Here is a 20818-nt window from a genome sequence, read left to right on the forward strand (position 1 = left end):
GCAAACAAATTTTATCTAACTTTTGCAGCCCCCATGTAACTGAGAAAGGATTCGTCATCCAGAATACATTAAGTTTATAATACTGTTTTCATAATATACTGACCTCTTAGAATTGATACTGTCTGTGGGAGGGGAGGGGAGGGGAGGGAACACTGAAAAAAAAAAAAAAAATGCATTGACCCATGTCACTTTAGTTTTGTGTATTTCACTGTACATAAATTATATTTCAATAAAATGTATTTTTAAAAAAGAATTGATATTATCTGTTTACTTGTTGGTCATATCCTCTCCTTCCGCTTTCCTCTTCACAAAGAAAGGCGATTATAAGCATCTCACAAGCAGTATTTTAAGCACAGTACCTAAGAAAAGAAACAAACATGCTCAGAACAGAACTATATAATATATATATATATACATATATATATATATATATATATACATATATATACATATACATATATATACATATATATATATATGTATATATAGTGGATTTTAAGGTAAATGTCATTGACTAGAATATGGTACACAAGGAGCAAAATGATTCTAAGAATTTAAATTTGAATATACAGTTTGAATAATCTTCAGCTGAAGGAGGCAAGGGAAGGAAAGAAAGTAAGTGAGCATGATTCACTTCCTTGGTAGCTAATGGAGTGGAATATCCACTGAGTTGGTCAAACAGAATTTTGAGTTCACTGTGTTTTAAGCTTACTGTGTGGTTTCTTAGGAAACCAGTATAGCTCCATTGGCTGATGCTTTTAATAACTATAAAAACTGAAAGAAGGAACTGATGATTAAGAAAGAATACAAAATTATAAGCCTTTATATGTAGTGTCTGCGTATTCCTCATATGGATGAAAGCCTTGAGAAATACATCCAAAATACTAATAAAGAACTTCTGAAGTTCTGTTTTGGGAAAAGAGCAACTGCAAGGATGGGTCGGTCAGTCCATACTTGTAGAAAATAGTATAATATTGAGTGACAGAAGATACAGTTAATTCTATTCCAGTTTTGTATTACTTCTCCCAAGGACCTTGGTCTTTATACTCTCAAGAGAAGACTAATATAAAGAAGGTGTGATACATGAGACAGATAAAGAAATATGGTATACTTTAAAAAAAAAATACAGTTACCATCAAGTCAGTTCTGACTCATGGTGACTGTGTATGTCAGAGTAGACCTGTGCTCCATAAGGTTTTCAGTGACTGATTTTTCAGAAGCAGATTTCCAAGCCTGTCTTCCAAGGCACCTCTGTGTGGACTAGAACCTTCAACCTTTCAGTTAGCAACAAATGAGTTAACCATTTGTGCTACCCGGGGACTTCTATAATATACTTTGCCATCTTAAAACAAGTTCAGGTAAGATATATGTTAGGGACTGAAAAAAGGTTTGAGTATGGTGTCAGAACCACCAGCGATTATCTTTTATATATTATAGAGAATAGGAGTGGCCTGAAAATAATTACTAGGATCAAAGGGAAGAAAATAGCAGATTTTACCTTCAGATTTCTGACAATTAAAACTGCCCCCAAAGAATAACCTCTTTAAAGATCTCTTTATCTTAGCAAGAATTTATGCAGTGGTTATATCAGGGTTTCTCAAGGTTTGTTTTGACACTTTGGGCCAGATCATTCTTTTTGTGAGGAGCTTCCTGTGCATTTATGAATATTTAGCAGCATTCCTGGCCTCTACCTGCTGGATGCTAATGGTGCCCCTTCCCCTAGTTGTGACAATTAGAAATGTCTTCAGACATTGTTATGTCCTCTTGAGGATAAAGTCACCACTGGTTGAGAACTTCTGGGTTAGATAAGCATCTTTTAGGTTTACCATAGAAGGACTTATTGATAAGGCATTAGAAGAATATCCATTCAGCAGACAAAGTGGCAGTCAGCCTGAACTCTGTGTGTGTGTGTGTGTTTTATACATATCAGCAGGGTTTGCACTCTTCCATTGGCCACAAACCCCACATTTCCTGTTATATTACAACAAGACTTTTGGCTTGGCCTTTATAGCCATTTGCATTTGAGCTACCAACTTCCTTCCTCCCACCCACGCCCACCCTCCAAAGGTTAAAACTTAAGGGATGGTAAAGGATGTAGTGATCCTTGTGGGAAGGCTTCCCTGCAAGAACTTGACCTGCTTATTGAAAAATGGGTAGGATTTTAGTAATCAGAGAGAAGAGGCAGGTTGGAGTGGGATGGTTGTACACAGCATAAATCAAGATGTGGGAGGAAAAAATGAACAAGAGTTCTTTCAAGGGAATAATAGAACTGGTTTTTTGTAACAGAAAGTAAATACCAGATTTTTGGTATTTTGAATAATTCCTTCCACTAATAAAAGAAAGTAACTTTTTTTTATTTTCTAAGGTTGTTGCTCATTGTTACTACTTCTCAGTCATCTGTACTTCCATTCTGACGCATTTCATTCTCATGTTATCCCACAATTTGAACATAAATCTGGGTTTGGGATCTCAGTTCCACTCCCTTGCCATTTCACTCCTCTCTATCTCAAGTATTAATATATTTTCCCTATTCATATTGCCTCCCTTGCTGTTTTTATACTTACTGTTCCTTCTGCTTCAGATTAACTCTATCATCCCCCTGGCCACCTAGCATTCTCATACATCAAGACTCAGTTTAGCTCACTTCTGCTCTTGGTCATTGTCTTTGTGTCCCTAAGCTGAGTTAGTTCCTCTCTCTCTACTGCTGCAGATCTCTTTTTATACAAGTACACCCTTTGTGCATTTGCACTGGGGTGTGGCCTTTGCCATTTGACAGGGAATTCCCAAAGGACAGGAATTTGCTCACTGTTGTAGCCTCCAAACTTGATACAGTATCATAGATGTACTGAATTTTTCAACAAATCTTTTTAAAATTAACTTGGTTTACTTAAATATATGGTCATATAAGTATGTAGGTTTGATAAGTAAACATTCCTTTGACTTTTAAACCTACAAAATTGGTGTCTATTTTTGAAGTGATTTGGAATTTGGTATTATTCCACAATACCTGAAAGTTGTTGTTTTAGTATGTACATTATATTAAGCTTTCCTTCCAAATAAGTATGTTGTAATAAGAGCCTGAGAAAAAAGAAGGAACCCAAAATTAAGAATTGAGCTATTGGAAGATGAGTGATTTAGTCACTGTCCATAGCTCTTTGGATTCTCTTATCAGACTTTCATAGACTTTCCATTTTGCATATGGAATTTAATACATAAAATGTGATATATTAATGTTTTACATATCATTTATGTTATAAAGTACCATATAAACATAAAGTTATTATTATTTCTCTGGACAGTTTGTTGTTGTTGTTATTGTTGTTATTTGCCATCGAGTCGGCCCCGACCCATAGCGACCCCTCCTTGGCTTTCCGAGGCAGTATCACTATGGAAGTAGGATTGCCCAACCTTCCTTCTGAGGAGTGGCTGGTGGATTAGAACCGCCAGCCTTCTGGTTAGCAGTCAAGTGCCTTAGGCACTATGCTACCAGAGCTCCTATGGACAGTTCATTCATAGCAAATTATCAAGGAAGGAATTTTTTAAGCCACAGATTGATTACAAGGAGATCTTCCTTCCAAGGATACTTGCTTTGTTACCAGATAAATTTATGGCATGCCCATGACCTGATACCCTAATCCTAATCTAAACAGCTGTTTTCAAACTATTATGTTCCATAGAAGATTGTTATAGGAGATAGTTGTTAATGGTTATGTCAGAAAAAAGTTTATGAAATAAGTTGGACTATATATCCCCGCTTGAAGATCCACAGTGTGTTTTGGCCAGTTGAAGGCTCATAAAATTACTGCAGTAAAGAAATCTGTTTCACCTTGTGTAACCTATCATTTCCAATACTTAATACAGCACAGCATGCTATTTTCCTGGCACATCTATTAATATCCACACAACAATGTTCTTTAGAACTCCAATTTGGGAAATGCTGGCCTAAAGTAATTACTTCTTCTAGTCAAATAAATAGTCCATTTTCTCAGATCATTTGTTTCTTACATAATTCTCTCCAGCTATTGAAATCACATTGGATTTTTCTCAAATATGTACCCACCAGACAGGCACCCTCCAGTTGGGAAGTACTTTAGTTTTTCCATTCATCTTGTAGGACTTTGTAGAATGTGCCTGTATACTTAACTTTTTACTCACAATATTTTAAGATCTAGAGCTGATATTTCTTCTCTCTCCATTATTGTACTTATCTGAATTAAGTATTAACACATTTTCAAATGTATGATACACATATATACACATGTACGTGTATTTGATTTTTTAAAGTTCTGCCATATTTAGTGTTCATCAAGTTGTAAATATACAATGTTGTTGTGTGGTGTCAGGTCAATTCTGACTCATAGCCACCATTTATGACAGAAGGTTTCCTGGGCTGTCATCTTTATGGAAGCAGATTGCCAGATCTTTTCTCTTATGGAGCCAGTGGTGGGTTTGAACTGCTGACCTTTTGGCTAGCAGCTGAGCACTTCACTATTGCACCATCAGGGCTGCTTAAATATTAGGAATTGCCAGCCTTTGGCAAATACACGTGGAAAATAATTTTATTAGACCTGCAATTCTAAAACTTTTTCATTATCAGTGAAAACTTTGTGTCCCTCTGTAATTAATGTGTTGTATGTCGAAATGTGATATCTCATTTGTTTTTCTTTAGTTGATACACCAGAATCGACAAGCTATCTTAAATCAGTTTGCAGCAACTTCTCCTGTTGGCATCAGTATGAGATCAGGCATGCAGCAACAAGTTACACCTCAGGTAATGTGAGAAAAGCAGATGTTGCTAGTACTTCTCCAACCCAAGCACTGTCTTTTAAAGTGTTGACTTGAGTGTCATTTAAATGGGCTGTGGGCTGATCTTTTAATGATGTTTGCAGTATAGTTTTCTTCTAGAATGAATTAATAATCTGATTTTGATACCTCTTATTAATATTTGATCTAAAGCTGAGAGTTGTTTTATTTTATTGTTATTGTTATCATTGCTATTGGATGCCAGACGACTAAGTATCTCTTATTGCTGTACTGAACAGTACCAGTCAGTAATAAGAAACCTAAAATAGAAAACTGTGTGAATAGTACCTGAAACCTAATCAAAACCCGATCACATCGCTAAACTGTCTTAACTACTTTGTGTTCTCTGCTCAATCTGGACATAAGCATCATCTAGATTTTATTTATTTTAAAGATTCTTGTAGATAAGCCCAGAGCTATTGGAACTTTCAACATAAAAAGAACTGGGTTGCCTTCTAAGTATTATCTAGTACTTGCTTCCAACTTTAATTCCACACATACTTCAATATTTTTGTTTCAACTACCTATTTATGTTTTGTTAACTAAATTGGTATAAAAATTTGGGAGGTAAGGGATTCTAGAGAGGATCCAAACAAAACTGTTCTCCAAAAAATAGACCTTGATGGTTTGGGGGCAGATACAGGAATCCAACACTAACCAAAAGGATAAATATTGACAGCAGTTGCCAATAAGCAGCAAATACTGGCCACTTCATGGTTCCAGAGTTTGGGTTTCTCTGTCTTAAAATCTCAGTCGATAGCTCATAAGGGCCCCTCATGGCACAGTGATTAAGTGCTCCCCTGCTAACCAAAAGGTCAGCAGTTTGAACCCCCTAGCCTCTGCGTGAAGAAAGATGTGTCAGTCTGCTTCTGTAAAGATTACAGTCTTGGAAACCCTTTGGGACAGTTCTGCTCTGTCCTGTAGAGTCGTTATGAGTTGGAATTGACTCAGTGCAACAAGTTAGTTGGCTTTTGCAGAAGTAGTTAGATCCTACTTTTAGAATTCACATAAAGACAATTTCTATCAGAAAGTCAAATCAGTTTCTCCCAGATTGCAGTGTAACTGCTTGGCAGGTTTACTTTTAATGGACTGTATGCTTTAATCAGATCCTTGATCTGAGATGCTATTTTCTGAGGAAGGCGTCATTGACATGCCATGTTACTTTGCATGTAAGACTGAAAAATAATTTCAGCCTAACTTTACATTACAGACAGGCTCAGGTCTCTGTTCATACACATTTCACTTCACTGGCATTGAGGCAGTGTGTCCAAGAAGAAAGCCACTGACCTGGGAGTCAGGAATCCACAAGCTCTTGTCACTAATTGTTGAATGAGTTTGAAACTCATCTCTTTGTGAGCTAAGATGATTTTACATTTCTTTCCCCATCTGTAACAATATAGCTATTTAATGTCTGGAGTTGTTTGTCAATGCAATAATGATATAAAATAGGTGTTTCCATTTATTACTTTATTTCTAATTAATTGTTTTCTTTTTAAGTGATAATTTGTTTTGCATTGGATCCTGCATTCTGATTCTTCCTTTTCTAATGGTATTTGTAGAGTTTTCTGATTGCAAAGGTAATATATATTCATTGTAGATAATTTGGAAAATGTAGAAAAAGATAATGAAGAAAATTAAAACCACCTGTAATTGCTTTGTATTCATTTAAGTAAAATGGGATAATTGGTTTCAGTAAGGAAATGAGGAAACAAGCAACACAGTAAATTTTTGGAAATGAGAAAAAGCAAGGTCTCCTAACAACCTAACATCACATAAGATAGACATCATCAAGCACAGTTTCTTTCTCTTCTTCATGGTTTTTGTGGGGTTTTTTTAATAGTTTTCATGGCTTAAATTACAATAATTACTATATACTCTCTTTTGACTTTCTGAGTTCTGTGTGACCGTTAATTGGGAATTTGCCTTTAACCCGCTCTCATGGTCAGACAACAAGAACAGCACGGTCAGATGGGTCACTGTGTGGTGCAAAAGATTTGCCCTTGGCTACTAACCAAAAGATTGGCCAATAAAATCAACCCAGAAACACTGCAGAAGGCAGGCCTGGCTGTCTACTTCTGTGAGATTACAACCATTAAAAACTCTATGGAGCACAGTTCCGCTGTGACACATGGGGTCATCATGAATTGGAATTGACTCAGTGGCATGGGATTTGGTTTGGGTTTAATGGTCAGAGATTGTTTCAGCATTTCTCAACTACCTTTAATCTATAAAATGTACTTAATTTTTTCTTTCATGAATATTGCTTAATCACAAAAGAGGTTTTTATTCCTTTTCTGTTTTAGTTTTCCTTGTGTACTAATCATTGTTACATATTCTGTTGACCCAACATACTAGGCTTTATCTCATAAATTTTTCAAGATAGATAGTGATGATAATAATTTTAATAAGTGAGAGTGTTTCCTTCCTTGCAGCCACCCCTAAATGCCCAGATGTTGGCACAGCGCCAGCGGGAGTTGTACAGTCAACAGCACCGACAGAGGCAGCTAATACAGCAGCAGCGAGCCATGCTCATGAGGCAACAAAGCTTTGGGAACAACCTCCCTCCCTCATCTGGACTGTCCGTTCAAATGGGGAACCCCCGTCTTCCTCAGGGTGCTCCACAGCAATTCCCCTACCCACCAAATTATGGTACAAATCCAGGAACCCCACCTGCTTCTACCAGCCCATTTTCACAACTGGCAACAAATCCTGAGGCATCCTTGGCCAACCGCAGCAGCATGGTGAACAGAGGCATGGCAGGAAACTTGGGAGGACAGTTTGGCACTGGAATCAATCCTCAGATGCAGCAGAATGTCTTCCAGTATCCAGGATCAGGTATGAAGATCACAACTTTATGTTGGCTTTATAAAGTAATACAGACAAGCTCAGGTCTCTGTTTATACATTGCACTTTATTGGCATTGAGGCAGTGTGTCCAAGAAGAAAGCCACTAACCTGGGAGTCAGGAATCCACAAGCTTTTGTCACTGATTATTGAATGAGTTTGAAGCTCATCTCTTTGTGAGCTAAGATGATTAAATTAGGAGATCCATAAGGGCCCATCTGACTCTAAAATTTTACTGTAAGCACTCAACTATTAGGGAAAATTGGTAGTTCAAACCCACCCCAAAGTGCTGTGGAAAACAGGCATGGTGATCTGCTTTTGAAAGGTCACAGCCTTAAAAATCCTATGAAGGGGTGGGAGGGGAGAGGAGGGAACAAAATATTTTGCAAAAAAAAAAAACCCTGTGAAGCAATTCTGCTGTGCACACATAGGGTCCCCATGAGTCATAATCAACTGGACAACAACATACTCAAAGCACATTGTCTTACTGTCTTATTTTCTGTCGTGGATCTCTATGAAAATCTAATGAAAGTCCTCCCCAGACAGTGGGTTTTAAGCACAGGCATGCAATTTTTTTATTGTCCTGTAGATTTTGTTTTTGGTAATCTACATAAGGATAATCAGTCTCTGCAAAGAATATCTCAGACTCCTTATTGGTGTCACCATTCTTACTGCAAAATCAGTCTACTTTCAGTCTTCCAAAAGTTCGTTTTGTTTTGTTTTGTTTTTCATCTTTTATTTGTACTATCTCTTCCATTCTCTTCATCCTAAGTGATAATTTTTGTAATTCCTTTTCTATCATTTTATTGAGTTTCTAGTAGGTAGAGGCAATAAAACACATATGATTAATCCACCACGTCTAATCAAACTCGTATGTAAGATTAATGGCCAGTTCATGAAATAAATCCTTTGATTGTATAAATGAAACAAAAATTAAATTTCAAGGCTGCTTAAAAGTGAATTTCAATGAGAAGGCTGCTATTTGACTTGAATAAAAAATTGAAGTTATGTATAAATTTTGCAGTGTGCTTATCAACTTTGACAGCTCAATCAATTTAGACAGTTCATTCTGATGGCAACAAGTGCTAAAATTCTTTGACTGTTAAATTACGTATCTAGGGAGGCTTGTGCCAAAGAGCACCACAATTCTCTAAAGACATTTTAATCAAAATTATGCCACATCAGTTCCTTTGTCCTCAAGACAATGAAGTCATCTTTGGCTGGTGTATATTTCTGACACTGTCTGTGTGAGAAAGAAAAGGATTATAAAGCCATATTTTACTTATAAGGTTGTCTGAATAAGTGGGCCTTCAAAAGGATTGTATTTCCATGTGTGTTAAGGTTTCTGTATGCAAAGAATTTGACAAGACTTTTTTATTTTACTTTAGCCTGCAAAAATATTTCCTCCAACATCAGAAGACTTTTATAGTTGCCTGCTTCCCAACTCCTCTCCAAAATGACAGCTTGACCAAATTAGCAAATAGAATTTTAGTAACATTCATGATATATTGATTATAGAGTCCTAAATCAAAAGATTTATAGCTCATACATGGGGGAGGGGAAGAATAAGCTGAGCATTGATAAATCCCATCAGATTATTTTAAGAATCCTCTTTTTTTAATAAATGAATAAATAGGAGGACATCGGTGGTGCAGTGGTGGTATTCTCACCTTCCATGCAGGAGACTTCGCCAGTGCACTAATGCACAGCCACACCCCCACGTCAGTGGATGCTATGATATTAAACAGGTTTCCGTAAAACTTCCAGACTGAGATGGACTAGGACAAAAGGCCTGGCAGTCTGCATCTAAAAATCAGCCAACGAAAAAAAAAATTTTTTTAAGTACTTCTGTCAAATTTCAGTCACATATTTGAAAATTTTTTCTCTGGAAAGCCAAAAAAGGAGACCTTCATATCCTGTTCCCATCCCTTGACGAAGGCACTTGGAAAGATAGTGCTTCAAAGTTGTGAGTATGATGAAACTGACAAGATTTCTTTCAGGGTTATGAGTCTAGTCTTTGATCTATGAACTTGAACATGGATCATTGTCCATGTCAGTAAAGAACACAGTCAGTTAAGATGTGGGCAGTATAACTAGATGTTGACATCCGTCATAAATGCTTTATCTGGTACCTAGATTTTTATTCTTAGCAAACAAGACTTACTCTAATGCCTGCAGTAGTATGTCACTCTAATAATGATGTAAAATAGGTGTTTCCATTTATTATTTTATTTCTAATTATTTTCTTTTTAAGTGATAATTTGACATTGGATCCTGGATTTCTGGTTCTTCCTTTTCTAATAGTATTTGTATGGTTTTCTGATGACAAAGATAACGTATATTCATTGTAGGTAATTTGGGAAATGTAAAAAAGCGTATGAAGAAAATTAAAATCACTGTAAATGCATTTTATTCATTTAAGGAAAATGAGATAAGTGATTTCAGTAAGGAAAGAGGGAAAATAAAAACCAGGAAGTTTTTGGAAATGAAAAGATCTCTTAATAACCTAATATCAGATAAGATAGACACCATCAAGCACATTTTCTTTCTCTTCCTCATGATTTTTATGTTTCTCTGAACAGTTCCATGGCCTAAATTTTAATAATAATAAATACATACTTTCTTTGACTTTTATTAGTTAATTTTGTGTGATTTTTTAATTGGAAATTTGCATTCAACTATCTCTAATGGTCAGATAAAGGACTGTGGTAATTAAGGTTTTGTGTCAGCTTGGCTGGGCAGTTAGATGTAGTTGTTCCCCACAATGTGATTGGTAATCAACTCCATGGTGAAATCTGCTGTGAGCAGCTGAGTAGCTGCCTTAGGGGTGTGGTCTGCTCCCAGTATGTAAAAAAGAAGGTTTGAGAAAGGTCTCTAGCTTTTTGGCACACTTGGATCCTGCATTTGGCCAGGTCACCAGTGAGTGGCCTGCCATGTTGTCTGCCCGTCTTGGGACTATTTCTGGAATTAGTTGAACTAGTGGTCTGTCATGTTGTTTGATAATCTTGGGACTATGCCATTTTACTTGTCAACCTTGGATTTGTCAGCCTCAGCAGTCAGCAGCTGCCTGAGTGAAGAGATGCCTTCAGCTCCAGTGGGCTGGGAGCAAGAGGCAGAGCTGAAGCCCAAGGAAGGGGCCTTCATCCAGCCCCTAGAGCAGGCACTTTGAACTCAGACTTCTAGCCCCCTAAACTATAAGAGAATAAATTTGTTAAAGCCATTGACTTTTGGTATTCCTATTAGAGCAGCACTGGAGAAACAAAACAGGGGTCTTGGTGGTACAACGGTTAAGTGCTTGTCTGCTGACTGAAAGGTTGACAATTCTAGACCACCTATTGACTCCATGGGAGAAGGACGTAGCAATCTACTCCCATAAAGATTGTGTTGTTCTTATGTGCTGTCAAGTCGGACCCAACTCCTAGCAACCCCTTCTTGGGTTTCCAAGGCAGTATCACTACAGAAGTAAATTGCCCAACCTTCCTTCCGAGGAGTGGCTGGTGGGTTTGAACCACCAGCCTTCTGGTTAGCAGTCAAGTGCCTTAGGCACTACTCCACAAGAGCTCCTCCCATAAAGATTACAGCCTGGAAAACCCTATGGGGTGATTCTAAATAAATTAATTAAAAGGTGAGATAGATCCCTGGGATGGTGCAAATCTTTTGCCCTTGGCTACTAACCGAAAGATTAGCCATTCAAATCTACTCAGTAACCCTGTGGGAAAAAGGTCTGGCAATATACTTCCATTAGATTTTTCTCCCCACCCGAATCTTGACAGATGAAAATATTTTTCACAAAATAAGAAATTTTCTTTGATAAAGTCAGCATTCATATTATAGCCTAAAACCAGAAGCTGGATACAGTGAAAGAAAGCAGTGTTTTCATTCAGTTACATACTGAAATGATGGTAGAGCTATCAGTTCTTCTCTCAACTGCCCCAAAATAATAGGGGAAAAAAATGTTAGTTTTTCTGGAGAGGATAAAAATATTTAAAGATATAGTGCTTTTAATTTCTTCCATTGCTCTAACCCATAAATCTGTTCCAACATGATCAGCAACCTTGTAGAAGGCTTCAAGACCAGGTTTTGTGTTGTTATAAATTCAATTTCTATAAAAGTGCCAGCTTTTCAAATCAAGCCTTCCCCTACCCCCCCAAAAAAAACCAGTTAAACAAAACAGTGTTTATTATATTAAAGAAATCCAGATATAAAGGTTCTTTGGTCTTTGTTGGTTTTATGCTTCCACTGCCAGTAAATTTGCCACACAAAAGCTAAAAGATGTATGTCCCAAACTATGGTCCAGGCCTAATCCAAGCCAATTCCTGTTTTTATAAATTAAGTTTTATTGGAACATATCCATGCTTATTTGTTTACGTATTATGTATGGCTGGTTTTACATAGCAGAGTTGACTTTTTGTTAGAGTGACCTTATGACCCCCAAAATCTAACAAATTTACTATCTTACTGTTTTGGTTATCTAGTGCCGCCCTGACAGGTATATACCACAAATGAGATGGCTTGAACAAACAGGATTTTATTCTCTTACAATTTTGGAGGCTTTAAGTCTGAGTTCAAAGTTCCAGGCTCTAGGGTCTGAATGAGAGCACCTCAGTGTTGGGCTTAAGCTCTGCCTCCTGCTTCCGGCCCGCTGAAGCTGGAAGCTTTTCTTCATTCAGACAGCTGCTGGCTGCTGAGGCTGACAAGCCTAAGGTTGACAAGTAAAAAGGTACAGTCCTAATGTTACCAAACAACATGGCAGGCCACTAATTAAAGTCCAGAAGAAGTCCCAAGATGGGCAGGGCATGGCAGGCTATTGAACAACAGCTTAGTTACATGCAGGGTTCAAGCATGCCATAAGCTAGAGACCTTCCTCAAAGTTGCTTCTTACATACTAGAAGCAGCCCACATCCCTAAAGCAGCTATTCAGCTGCTCCAATAGATTCCACCATGAAGTTAATTACCAATCTCACCATGGGGAATAACTACATCCAGCTGCCCAGCCACTCCATCAGGCCTAGCCAAGTTGACATACAAACTTAACTACCACACTGACCCTTCGCAGAAAAAATTTGTTTTCTGTGTTAATTGATGACCACAAATCTAAGGATGAAATCTAATTAACTTTGCTTTAGATTCTTTGCTTTGGTATCTTTCACCTTAATATAAGCCCAAAGGAAACAGAGGAATATGTAAGTAAATGGTTCTGGCAGAGTATGTTTTATTTCTGAAAACAGAAAACTCTTCTAACCTGTCATGCCATGATGATTAATGTGCAAGAACAGAATTAGGTATTTTTAAAAATTGTTTTATTCAAAGGCAGTATTCAAAGTAAAGATGAAAGAAATGTAAAAAAAAAAAAAATTGTACCCATTTCATGGATTCCTTGAAGTCCATCTAGAGACTTTTATGTTTTATGAACTGTGTTAAACACCCTCCTCAGCCCACTTGTGCGGGATCTCATCTATCCTGTGGCGTCAGTGACCTCTACATGCTAATTACTCCATCCTCTATTTCTAAGTAAGATCTCTCAGCTCATGTGTACAGTGCCTACTGAAGATGCATATTTGAATATCCCACTAGTACCCCAAACTCAACTTGTCCAAAGCGAGACTCATCAACTCCACTTTCTCTTCCCTCCATATCTCATTGTCTCAGACACAACAAACTTCTCAAGTTCCAAGAAAGAGCACGTACCTTGCTGTCTTTACTTCTAGGCTTTTGTACATCCTGTGCCCTCCATCTAAAATATCCTTCCTTCAAATGTTTCATTCCCTTTACTCTCTCCTCTCAGAGGCATCTCCTCTGGAAAGCCTTCCCTGACATTCTCATCATAAGTACTTACCACCTTATATTATAGCTACTGGTTAATCTGGCTACTCTTCTTTAATGAATAACAATCTCCTTGAGTGATCAAATTACAAACTTTTCAGTTTTTGTTTCTAAAGTGCCTAGTCGAGTAGATGCTCAAGGAGTCTTTGAAGAAATAAATAAATGGAAATATGCACCCTAATTCTAGTTGTTGCTTCCAAATGGCTATGATGCCATTTATGGCCCAGCAGGGAGATTTAACATAGTCTAGACAAAGATAGAATTACAGAATTTTTAAGCTAGACAGAACTGGATTGTGTAATCCAAGGATCCCAAGGTCCAGTATGGTGGCAGAATCAGAACTAGAACTTTGCCCTTCCAATACATTACCTATGCATTTATTCTTTCTGCTCAAACCAGGTAATCTCATAAGGAAGACATGAGTGGTTAGAATGTGAGATGAGGCCAGAAAGAAATGTCAGAGAGCATGCTGACGTGCTTGGAGTCTCTTACTTACTAGCTTTGAGCCCACAAAATAATATCCAGAATGGGATAAATATCTTTCCCCCTTCACATATATGTATTGTTTCTGAGAGAAGTTATTTCATCATAAATAAGGTTAAAATGGATTCAGAACAGACAAGTACTTTTTTCAAGAATCACAACGAAGATAGTTCAAATGTAAAGTGTAGAACTAATGCAAATACAATCTACGTAAAAATGAAGATCATTGGAGGGAACCCTTCTAAAGTCATAAATGAAAACAATATATATATTGTTTTTTATTCAAGCAATCTTAAGTCAGAGTCTTTTAAACCCACAACATCCCATTGCCATTGAGTTAATTCCAACTCATAGCAACCCTACAGGACAGAACAAAGCACTGTGAAATAAATAGTTTCTAAGACTGTAATCTTTACAGAAGCAGTCTGCTACAAATTTTTCCCACAGACTGGCTGGTGGGTCCAAATCCTAACCTTTAGTTGGCAGCCAAGCACTTAATCACGGTGGCACCCAGACCCCTTCAAAGTTATTTACCAAAGATTAAACCACATACAAAAGAAGTAGCAAAGAAAAATATGTAGCTTTGTATACTTTACCAAAACAAAAAGTAGTTAAGCATTTAGTGGAAGAAAGAGAAAAAGAAGAAACTATAAAAAGTCTATAGCCTGCTCAACTTTCACAGAAGGTTTTCAATATTTTTTTAAGTCATAGCTGGTTTAAATAAAAAAAAAAAAAAAGATTAAATGTATCTCTGGGCAGATTAACCAAATAAAAAAGAGAAGAGACATTATATTAACAATGATAGAACACAATAGAATGCTTTACAAGCATAAGTACTTGTTAAAGAGACATTAAGGACATAGAAACTACTTACAGTATACTGATAAGAGAAAGAAACAGAATGCAAAATTGTTTAACAGTTTATAGAGAAAGATTTGAAAGAATTATACTAAATTATGGGTAATCAAATTATGGCTTTTTTTTTTTTTTCTGCACCTTTGTAACTCTTTCTACCTCAAAAGTATTTAACTCTGAAATGTATTTTATCAGGAAGGGAAAAAAAAAGATTACAAAATGCTTGTTGTTGTTAATTTGCCTAGCATAACAAAAAATAAATAAAGAGAAATTCATTTTTACTATTTTAAATTCTTATGGACTTCCACTTTGGCCAAGATAGAGTAACAAGAATTGAATTTATCCTCCTATCAACAAACAAACAAAAAATCCAGGCAAAGTATATGAACCAATAGTTCTCGAGATTTTCTAGACTGTCGAGAGGGCAATCTACAGACGGGCAATCTAAGAGGAGCCAAGCAGTTTCTCTGAGTTAAGGAGAGGGAGGTGGAAGTTTGGGGAAGCCAAGGCAGCTAGAGGTTGCAGGACACAGTACCAGAGAGGAATGAGATACACAGAGAAGTCCAAGGATATAAAGAGGGTCCTACTCACTTCTTCAGCAGAGTACTAGGGTGTGTGTGTGTGAGTGTGTGTGTGTGTGTAAACAAACCAAGACCAGGGAAAGCCACCCTAAAAGATTAGAGGAAACAGTTCTCAAAACTCATGCATGGCCAAAAATAGTTCCTTTTTCTTCCAGTCAGAATGGAAAACCTCATAATTCATGGGGTATCAGGGAGAATAACCAGAAGGATTTTGCCTTAATAGAGCAAAATAAGCACTACCTTGAGGCCTGTTTTGTCTTGCCTACCAAAGTAAGGCACAAAACCTATGAGAAAAAACAGTTTCTAAGTAACCTAACCACAACCGGGACAAAGGTCAAGAATATTTAAGGGAATTTAACATAAAATCAGTATTGAACAAGGTAAAAGTCACATGGTCTGCCATCTGATAAAAAGTTAACAGGCCTACAATGAAGCTGGAAAATATAACCCATAATGAGGAGAAAAATAAGTCAATCAAAAACTAACCCAGAAGTTACACAGATAATAGAATTAGTAGATACATTAAAACAATTATAAGTTAAAAATTCACTCTGTGTTTCACGAAGCTAGAGGAAAGCTTGAGCGTGTTAAATAGAGACCTGGAAGATACAAATAAAACCAAAGTCAGACTTCTGCAAGTGAAAAATACAAAATACACTAGATGGGATAAACACAGATTACATTTACGGAAGAAAAAAAGTACTGAACGTGAAGGTATAACAGTGGAAACTGTATAAAATTAAGGCAGAGAGAGAGAAGACTTAAACATGGTAATTTGCTCCAAATTAATCTTATAAAATCAATACAGTCCTTAGTAAAATCTCAACGTGCTTTTTTTGGAAAATTGATAACCTTATCCTAAAATTTATATGAAAATGTGTGAGACAACTGGCTTATATCACTAGTCACTGAAATAATGCTGAGCACATAGTAGGTGCTCAATAGAAGTACATATTTTTATTAAATGAATGAATGAACCAAAAAAAAAATATAGAACACTGAAACAGAATAAAAAGTACAGAAATAAAGCCTTACATTGATGGTCAGTTGATTTTTCACAAAGATATTAATGGCTGCTTATAAGCACTACCTTGCAGTAAAAAGGAACAAACTACTGATAACAAAACTCAAAAACATGCTGAGTGAAAGGAGAGAGATACAAAAGACCACATTTAATTCTTTTACATGAAATTTCCAGAAAAGGCAAATCCATACAGACAGAAAGCAAATCTGTGATTACCTAGGTTAGAGGTGGGAACAGGAATTGACTACAAACAGACACAAGGGAACTTTGGAAATGGTAAAAATGTATAAACTGGGTTGTGGTGATGGTTGCACAACTCTATAAATTTATTAAAAATCATTGAATTGTGCACCTACCCTGGGTGAATTTCATGTAATATATTGAGATTATATCTCAATAATGCTTTTTTTTTTTAATTATTTTTTTAGGGAAGGGAAGGGAAGAAGACCCCACAAAAAGTCTTGGGAAAGAGTGGCCAAACAAGGCTTTCTCCTTATTTTTTATGTTCACACCTAATATTTTCAGTTCTCAAGTTACTTTCATTACGCAAGTAATCCCTCATGTATGTTCAAAAATGTGTTTTAAATTTGAACACTCATATAAGCAAAAAAGAACAGGAAAAAATTATATGTAATCCTGCTATCCAAATCCACATCCAGTGAATAGAAAGTATTTTTCCAGACTTGTTTTATATGTTTATGTGTTTATCAATTTATATGACATTTTTCTGCCTTATTTTTAAGGAACTACATTTTTCCCCACCCTATTGAATAGGATATTTCTAAATATATTACTCATCCTTGTGGGTTTTTTCTTCCACAGGGCTAAAAAAAAATCTGTAGTGTAGTCATATAAATTAATTTGTGTTAATTTGCAGGAATGGTTTCCCAAGGTGAGGCCAACTTTGCTCCATCTCTCAGCCCTGGGAGCTCCATGGTGCCGATGCCAATCCCTCCTCCTCAGAGCGCTCTACTCCAGCAAACTCCGCCTACTTCAGGCTACCAGTCACCAGACATGAAAGCCTGGCAACAAGGAGCAATGGGAAACAGCAAGTAAGGGGGCTGTTTTATTTATGAACATCTCTGACAGCCTGTGGTATCTTAACAGTTAAATTCCTTCATGGGCTGATTGTATTTTCACAGTCTAAGTAAAAGATTATCGGCTACTGCCATTTGCATAGTACAAGAAACTGTAATGCAAAGAAAAAGAATTTTAAAATCCTTTAAATGTCAAGTCATTTTCAAGGGAAGTTTCTTTGTGTATAGTACAGAAAAAGGGTCTGTTGGCTCCCAACCTTTTCACCCATCTCCCATCAGTAACAGAGGTTTCCTGATTGAGACAGATGTAGAGATGGATACTTTTTAAGAAGTCTTTCTTTAAAAGAGTGCCTAGACATCTGAAGTAAGAAAAATAAAATGTTATTATTCAGTAAAACTGAATAGTGGGCACATAGGTTTCACTCTTTTCAGGGTTTGAAATATTTCATACCAACAACAAAGGTTTTAAGGCTCCTCAGGTTATTCTGCCTTACCCCTCTTTGAATCTCTAGATTTTCAGTGGTCTCATTTTCCCCGTTTTATTTGGAATTCTGTCACTAAAGTCATCCCCCCACCCCTCCCCGCAACAAGATCTTGGCTGCTGAACTTTTCACACATCACTTGAGTTTTATAAGGATTATAATTTGGTCTCTTTCGGTGCTAATGACAGGGAAGCCGTTTGATCTGACAACATAATAAGTAAGGCAGTTAAAGTTGAAAACTTAAGACTGTATTCTCTTAAAGTTCATTGAAAGGTGAGAGAGGAAATCTTTCTGTTAGAGAACTGTGTAGCACTCATGAGACCATGTATAAATTAGATGGAAATGGAACTGCCTCTGTAGTATGTATGAAGAATTTAGTCTCCTAATGCATTCTAATCCCAACATTGCAAACTCACTTTAGAGTGCATGGTCCATCATTATGATTACTCCCTAATAGGCACTGTCAACTCGTTGCCCAGCTACCCCTCGGCTGTACTTGTGCCTAGCAAAACCCTCCCTTGAAATTACACCAAGCTATTTTTCCATATGTACACCTAAGCATCTAAATATGACTTCAAAAAAACAAAAGTTATGCTGACAAGTCTTATGAGCGTGTTTCTCTGTTCCTCTTACAGTTAGATTCCTTGAAAGACTATCCTCTATCCACTTCCTCTCCTCTCATTCCTTGTTCAACCATGCAGGCTTTCAGCCCTAGCAATCCATCAGAGTGTTCCTGTCAAGGTCATTAACATCCTCTGCAATACCACATGCAGTGATCCTTGATAGCATGTGACATATTTAAGCACTTATTCTTTAACTCTTTCTTTATTGGAACAACTTTCTTTTTTCAGAAAGGTGACCCCCTTCTGGTCTCATATCTCTTAGTCACCTGTGTTGGATGTTCCTCATTTCCCTGACCTCTGTTTAAGGGCACTAGGGCTCATTTTCGGGCTTCTCTATATTTGATTGCTACCCTGGTTATATTATTCAATCTATGGCTTTTAGTGCCTATCTCTGTACTTGTGATTCCCAGATTTAAATGTTTAACCCAAACCTTACCCTAGAGCATCATATTGTATGTCCCACTGCCTAATTGACATCTCCACTTAGAAGTCTAATATGCATCCCAAGCTTAACATGACAGACACTAAAGTGATATTCTCCCCCCAGACCTGCTCCTCCTCTTCTCTTCCCCATCTCAACAAATGACCACTCCATTCTTCCAGTTATTCAGAAAAAAAACACTCTCTTTCTCTCACATCCCATATCAAACCCATCAGCAAATCATGTCAGCTTCAGGGCTTTGACCCAGTTCTTCTCAGCTCAGTCATGGCCAACAAAGTGACACTAGAACAGACCCAAATTGGTAAAATATAGGTGGATCAAAATGATAGCGGGAGCAGGAAAAACTTTGGGTCAGCACCCTACTGGAAACTTAATCTTCCTCTTAGAAAACAAGGGCAGTGGGTGTGTTGCATAGCAACCGAAGCTCTTAACTGGCAGAGGCAGAAACAGCAGTACCCAGCTCAAAGATTGTGGCCAACCACACCACTTTGAATGTGTGTCACCCTCCACGGTCCTGACAATAATCCAGTCTCTCACATCAAGCTCCTGAAAGGGTTCACTACACTACTTCTGAGTCTCCCATTCCAAGGCTTCAGCCTGTGCTTTTCCTGTTCTGGTTATCATTCTGGTATACTCATATGTTACAAGTTCAAATTTGTTCTGATTTTACTTTGTCAGCCATAGCTGAACCAGTTCAAGCCAGATCTCAGCCCTGGTCAGCTTCTTAGCAGCTCTCACTTCTTACTTGTTTCACTTGTACACTTTAATGCCAGCCACCGTATCTTTTTCCTCAATCACTACAGGAGCCCCCTGTCTCCCTGCTTCCATCCTTGCTCCCCTACAGTCTAATTAGCACATGGAGCCAAAGTGATGCTTTTAAAACTTAAGGCAGTAGGTCAGTTCTTTGCTCAAAACTCTCCAATAGCCCCTGACTTAATCAAAATACAATATAAAGCCTAAAACCAAAACCTACTACCATTGAGTTAATTCTGACTCAGAGACTCAGTAAGACAGAGTAAAATACTCCATAGGTTTTCCAAGTCTGTAACCAACTGCCTCTTCTTTCTCCAGCAGAGCAACTGGTGGGTTCAAACTGCCAACCTTTTGATTAGCAGCCCAGTGCTTTAACCACAGACCCACCCGAGCTCCCTAATGTAAGGCCTGTTTTAAAAAAATTTAAAAAAACAACCTTCCTGACATCAAGTCAATTCTGACGCATAGCAATCCCCATTGGGATTCCAAGGCTGTAAATCTTTATAGAAGCAGACTCCCTCATCTTCTGCAGAGCAGCTGGTGGTTTCGAACCACCAATCTTTCAGTTAGTACCAAATGCCTTAACCACTATACCACCAGAGCTCCTTACAATACACAAGCCCTTTAACATCCTAAATAATCTCACTTCTGGCTACCTCTGACAGGACTTCGAACCAGTTCAAAAACCTGCTGTTTGACCTCATATACTGTTCTCCTCATCACTCTTATCACACTAGTTTCTGTTTATTCTTTTATTCCTCAGATGTACCAAGTACATTGCAAACTCAGAGCCTTTGCATTTTTTAATCCTTCTGCTAGAAAGTTCTCTTGCCAGTAGCCACATGGTTTACTCTCTCACACTTCAAGTCTCTCCTTAAATGTCACCTTATTAGAGAAGACTTTCCTGACCACCATTTCTAAAACAATGCCATTCCCACCCCAGCTTCTCTTTTCCATGCTTTATATTTTTTCATAGTGCTTAACACCTGACATACTATGTTAGTCTACTTACTCCAGCTAAAACTCACTGCCGTGGAGTCAGATCCAACTCATAGTGAGCCCTCCTTGG

General features: G+C 37.4%; 1 protein-coding gene across 1 annotated transcript in view; it reads left to right on the forward strand.

Annotated features, from left to right (window-relative positions):
- Positions 1-20818, forward strand: part of NCOA1 (nuclear receptor coactivator 1) — a 121774-nt gene that overhangs the window by 76272 nt on the left and 24684 nt on the right. The window contains exons 14-16 of the mRNA XM_007939273.2: positions 4670-4771; positions 7236-7638; positions 17290-17464. Of these exons, the coding sequence (XP_007937464.1) occupies positions 4670-4771; positions 7236-7638; positions 17290-17464 (680 nt within the window). The remainder of the gene's footprint in view (positions 1-4669; positions 4772-7235; positions 7639-17289; positions 17465-20818) is intronic.

Source organism: Orycteropus afer, unplaced genomic scaffold (assembly GCF_000298275.1).
Source record: "Orycteropus afer afer isolate SDZICR_OR568_19922 unplaced genomic scaffold, OryAfe1.0 scaffold00058, whole genome shotgun sequence".
Lineage (NCBI taxonomy): Eukaryota > Metazoa > Chordata > Mammalia > Tubulidentata > Orycteropodidae > Orycteropus > Orycteropus afer.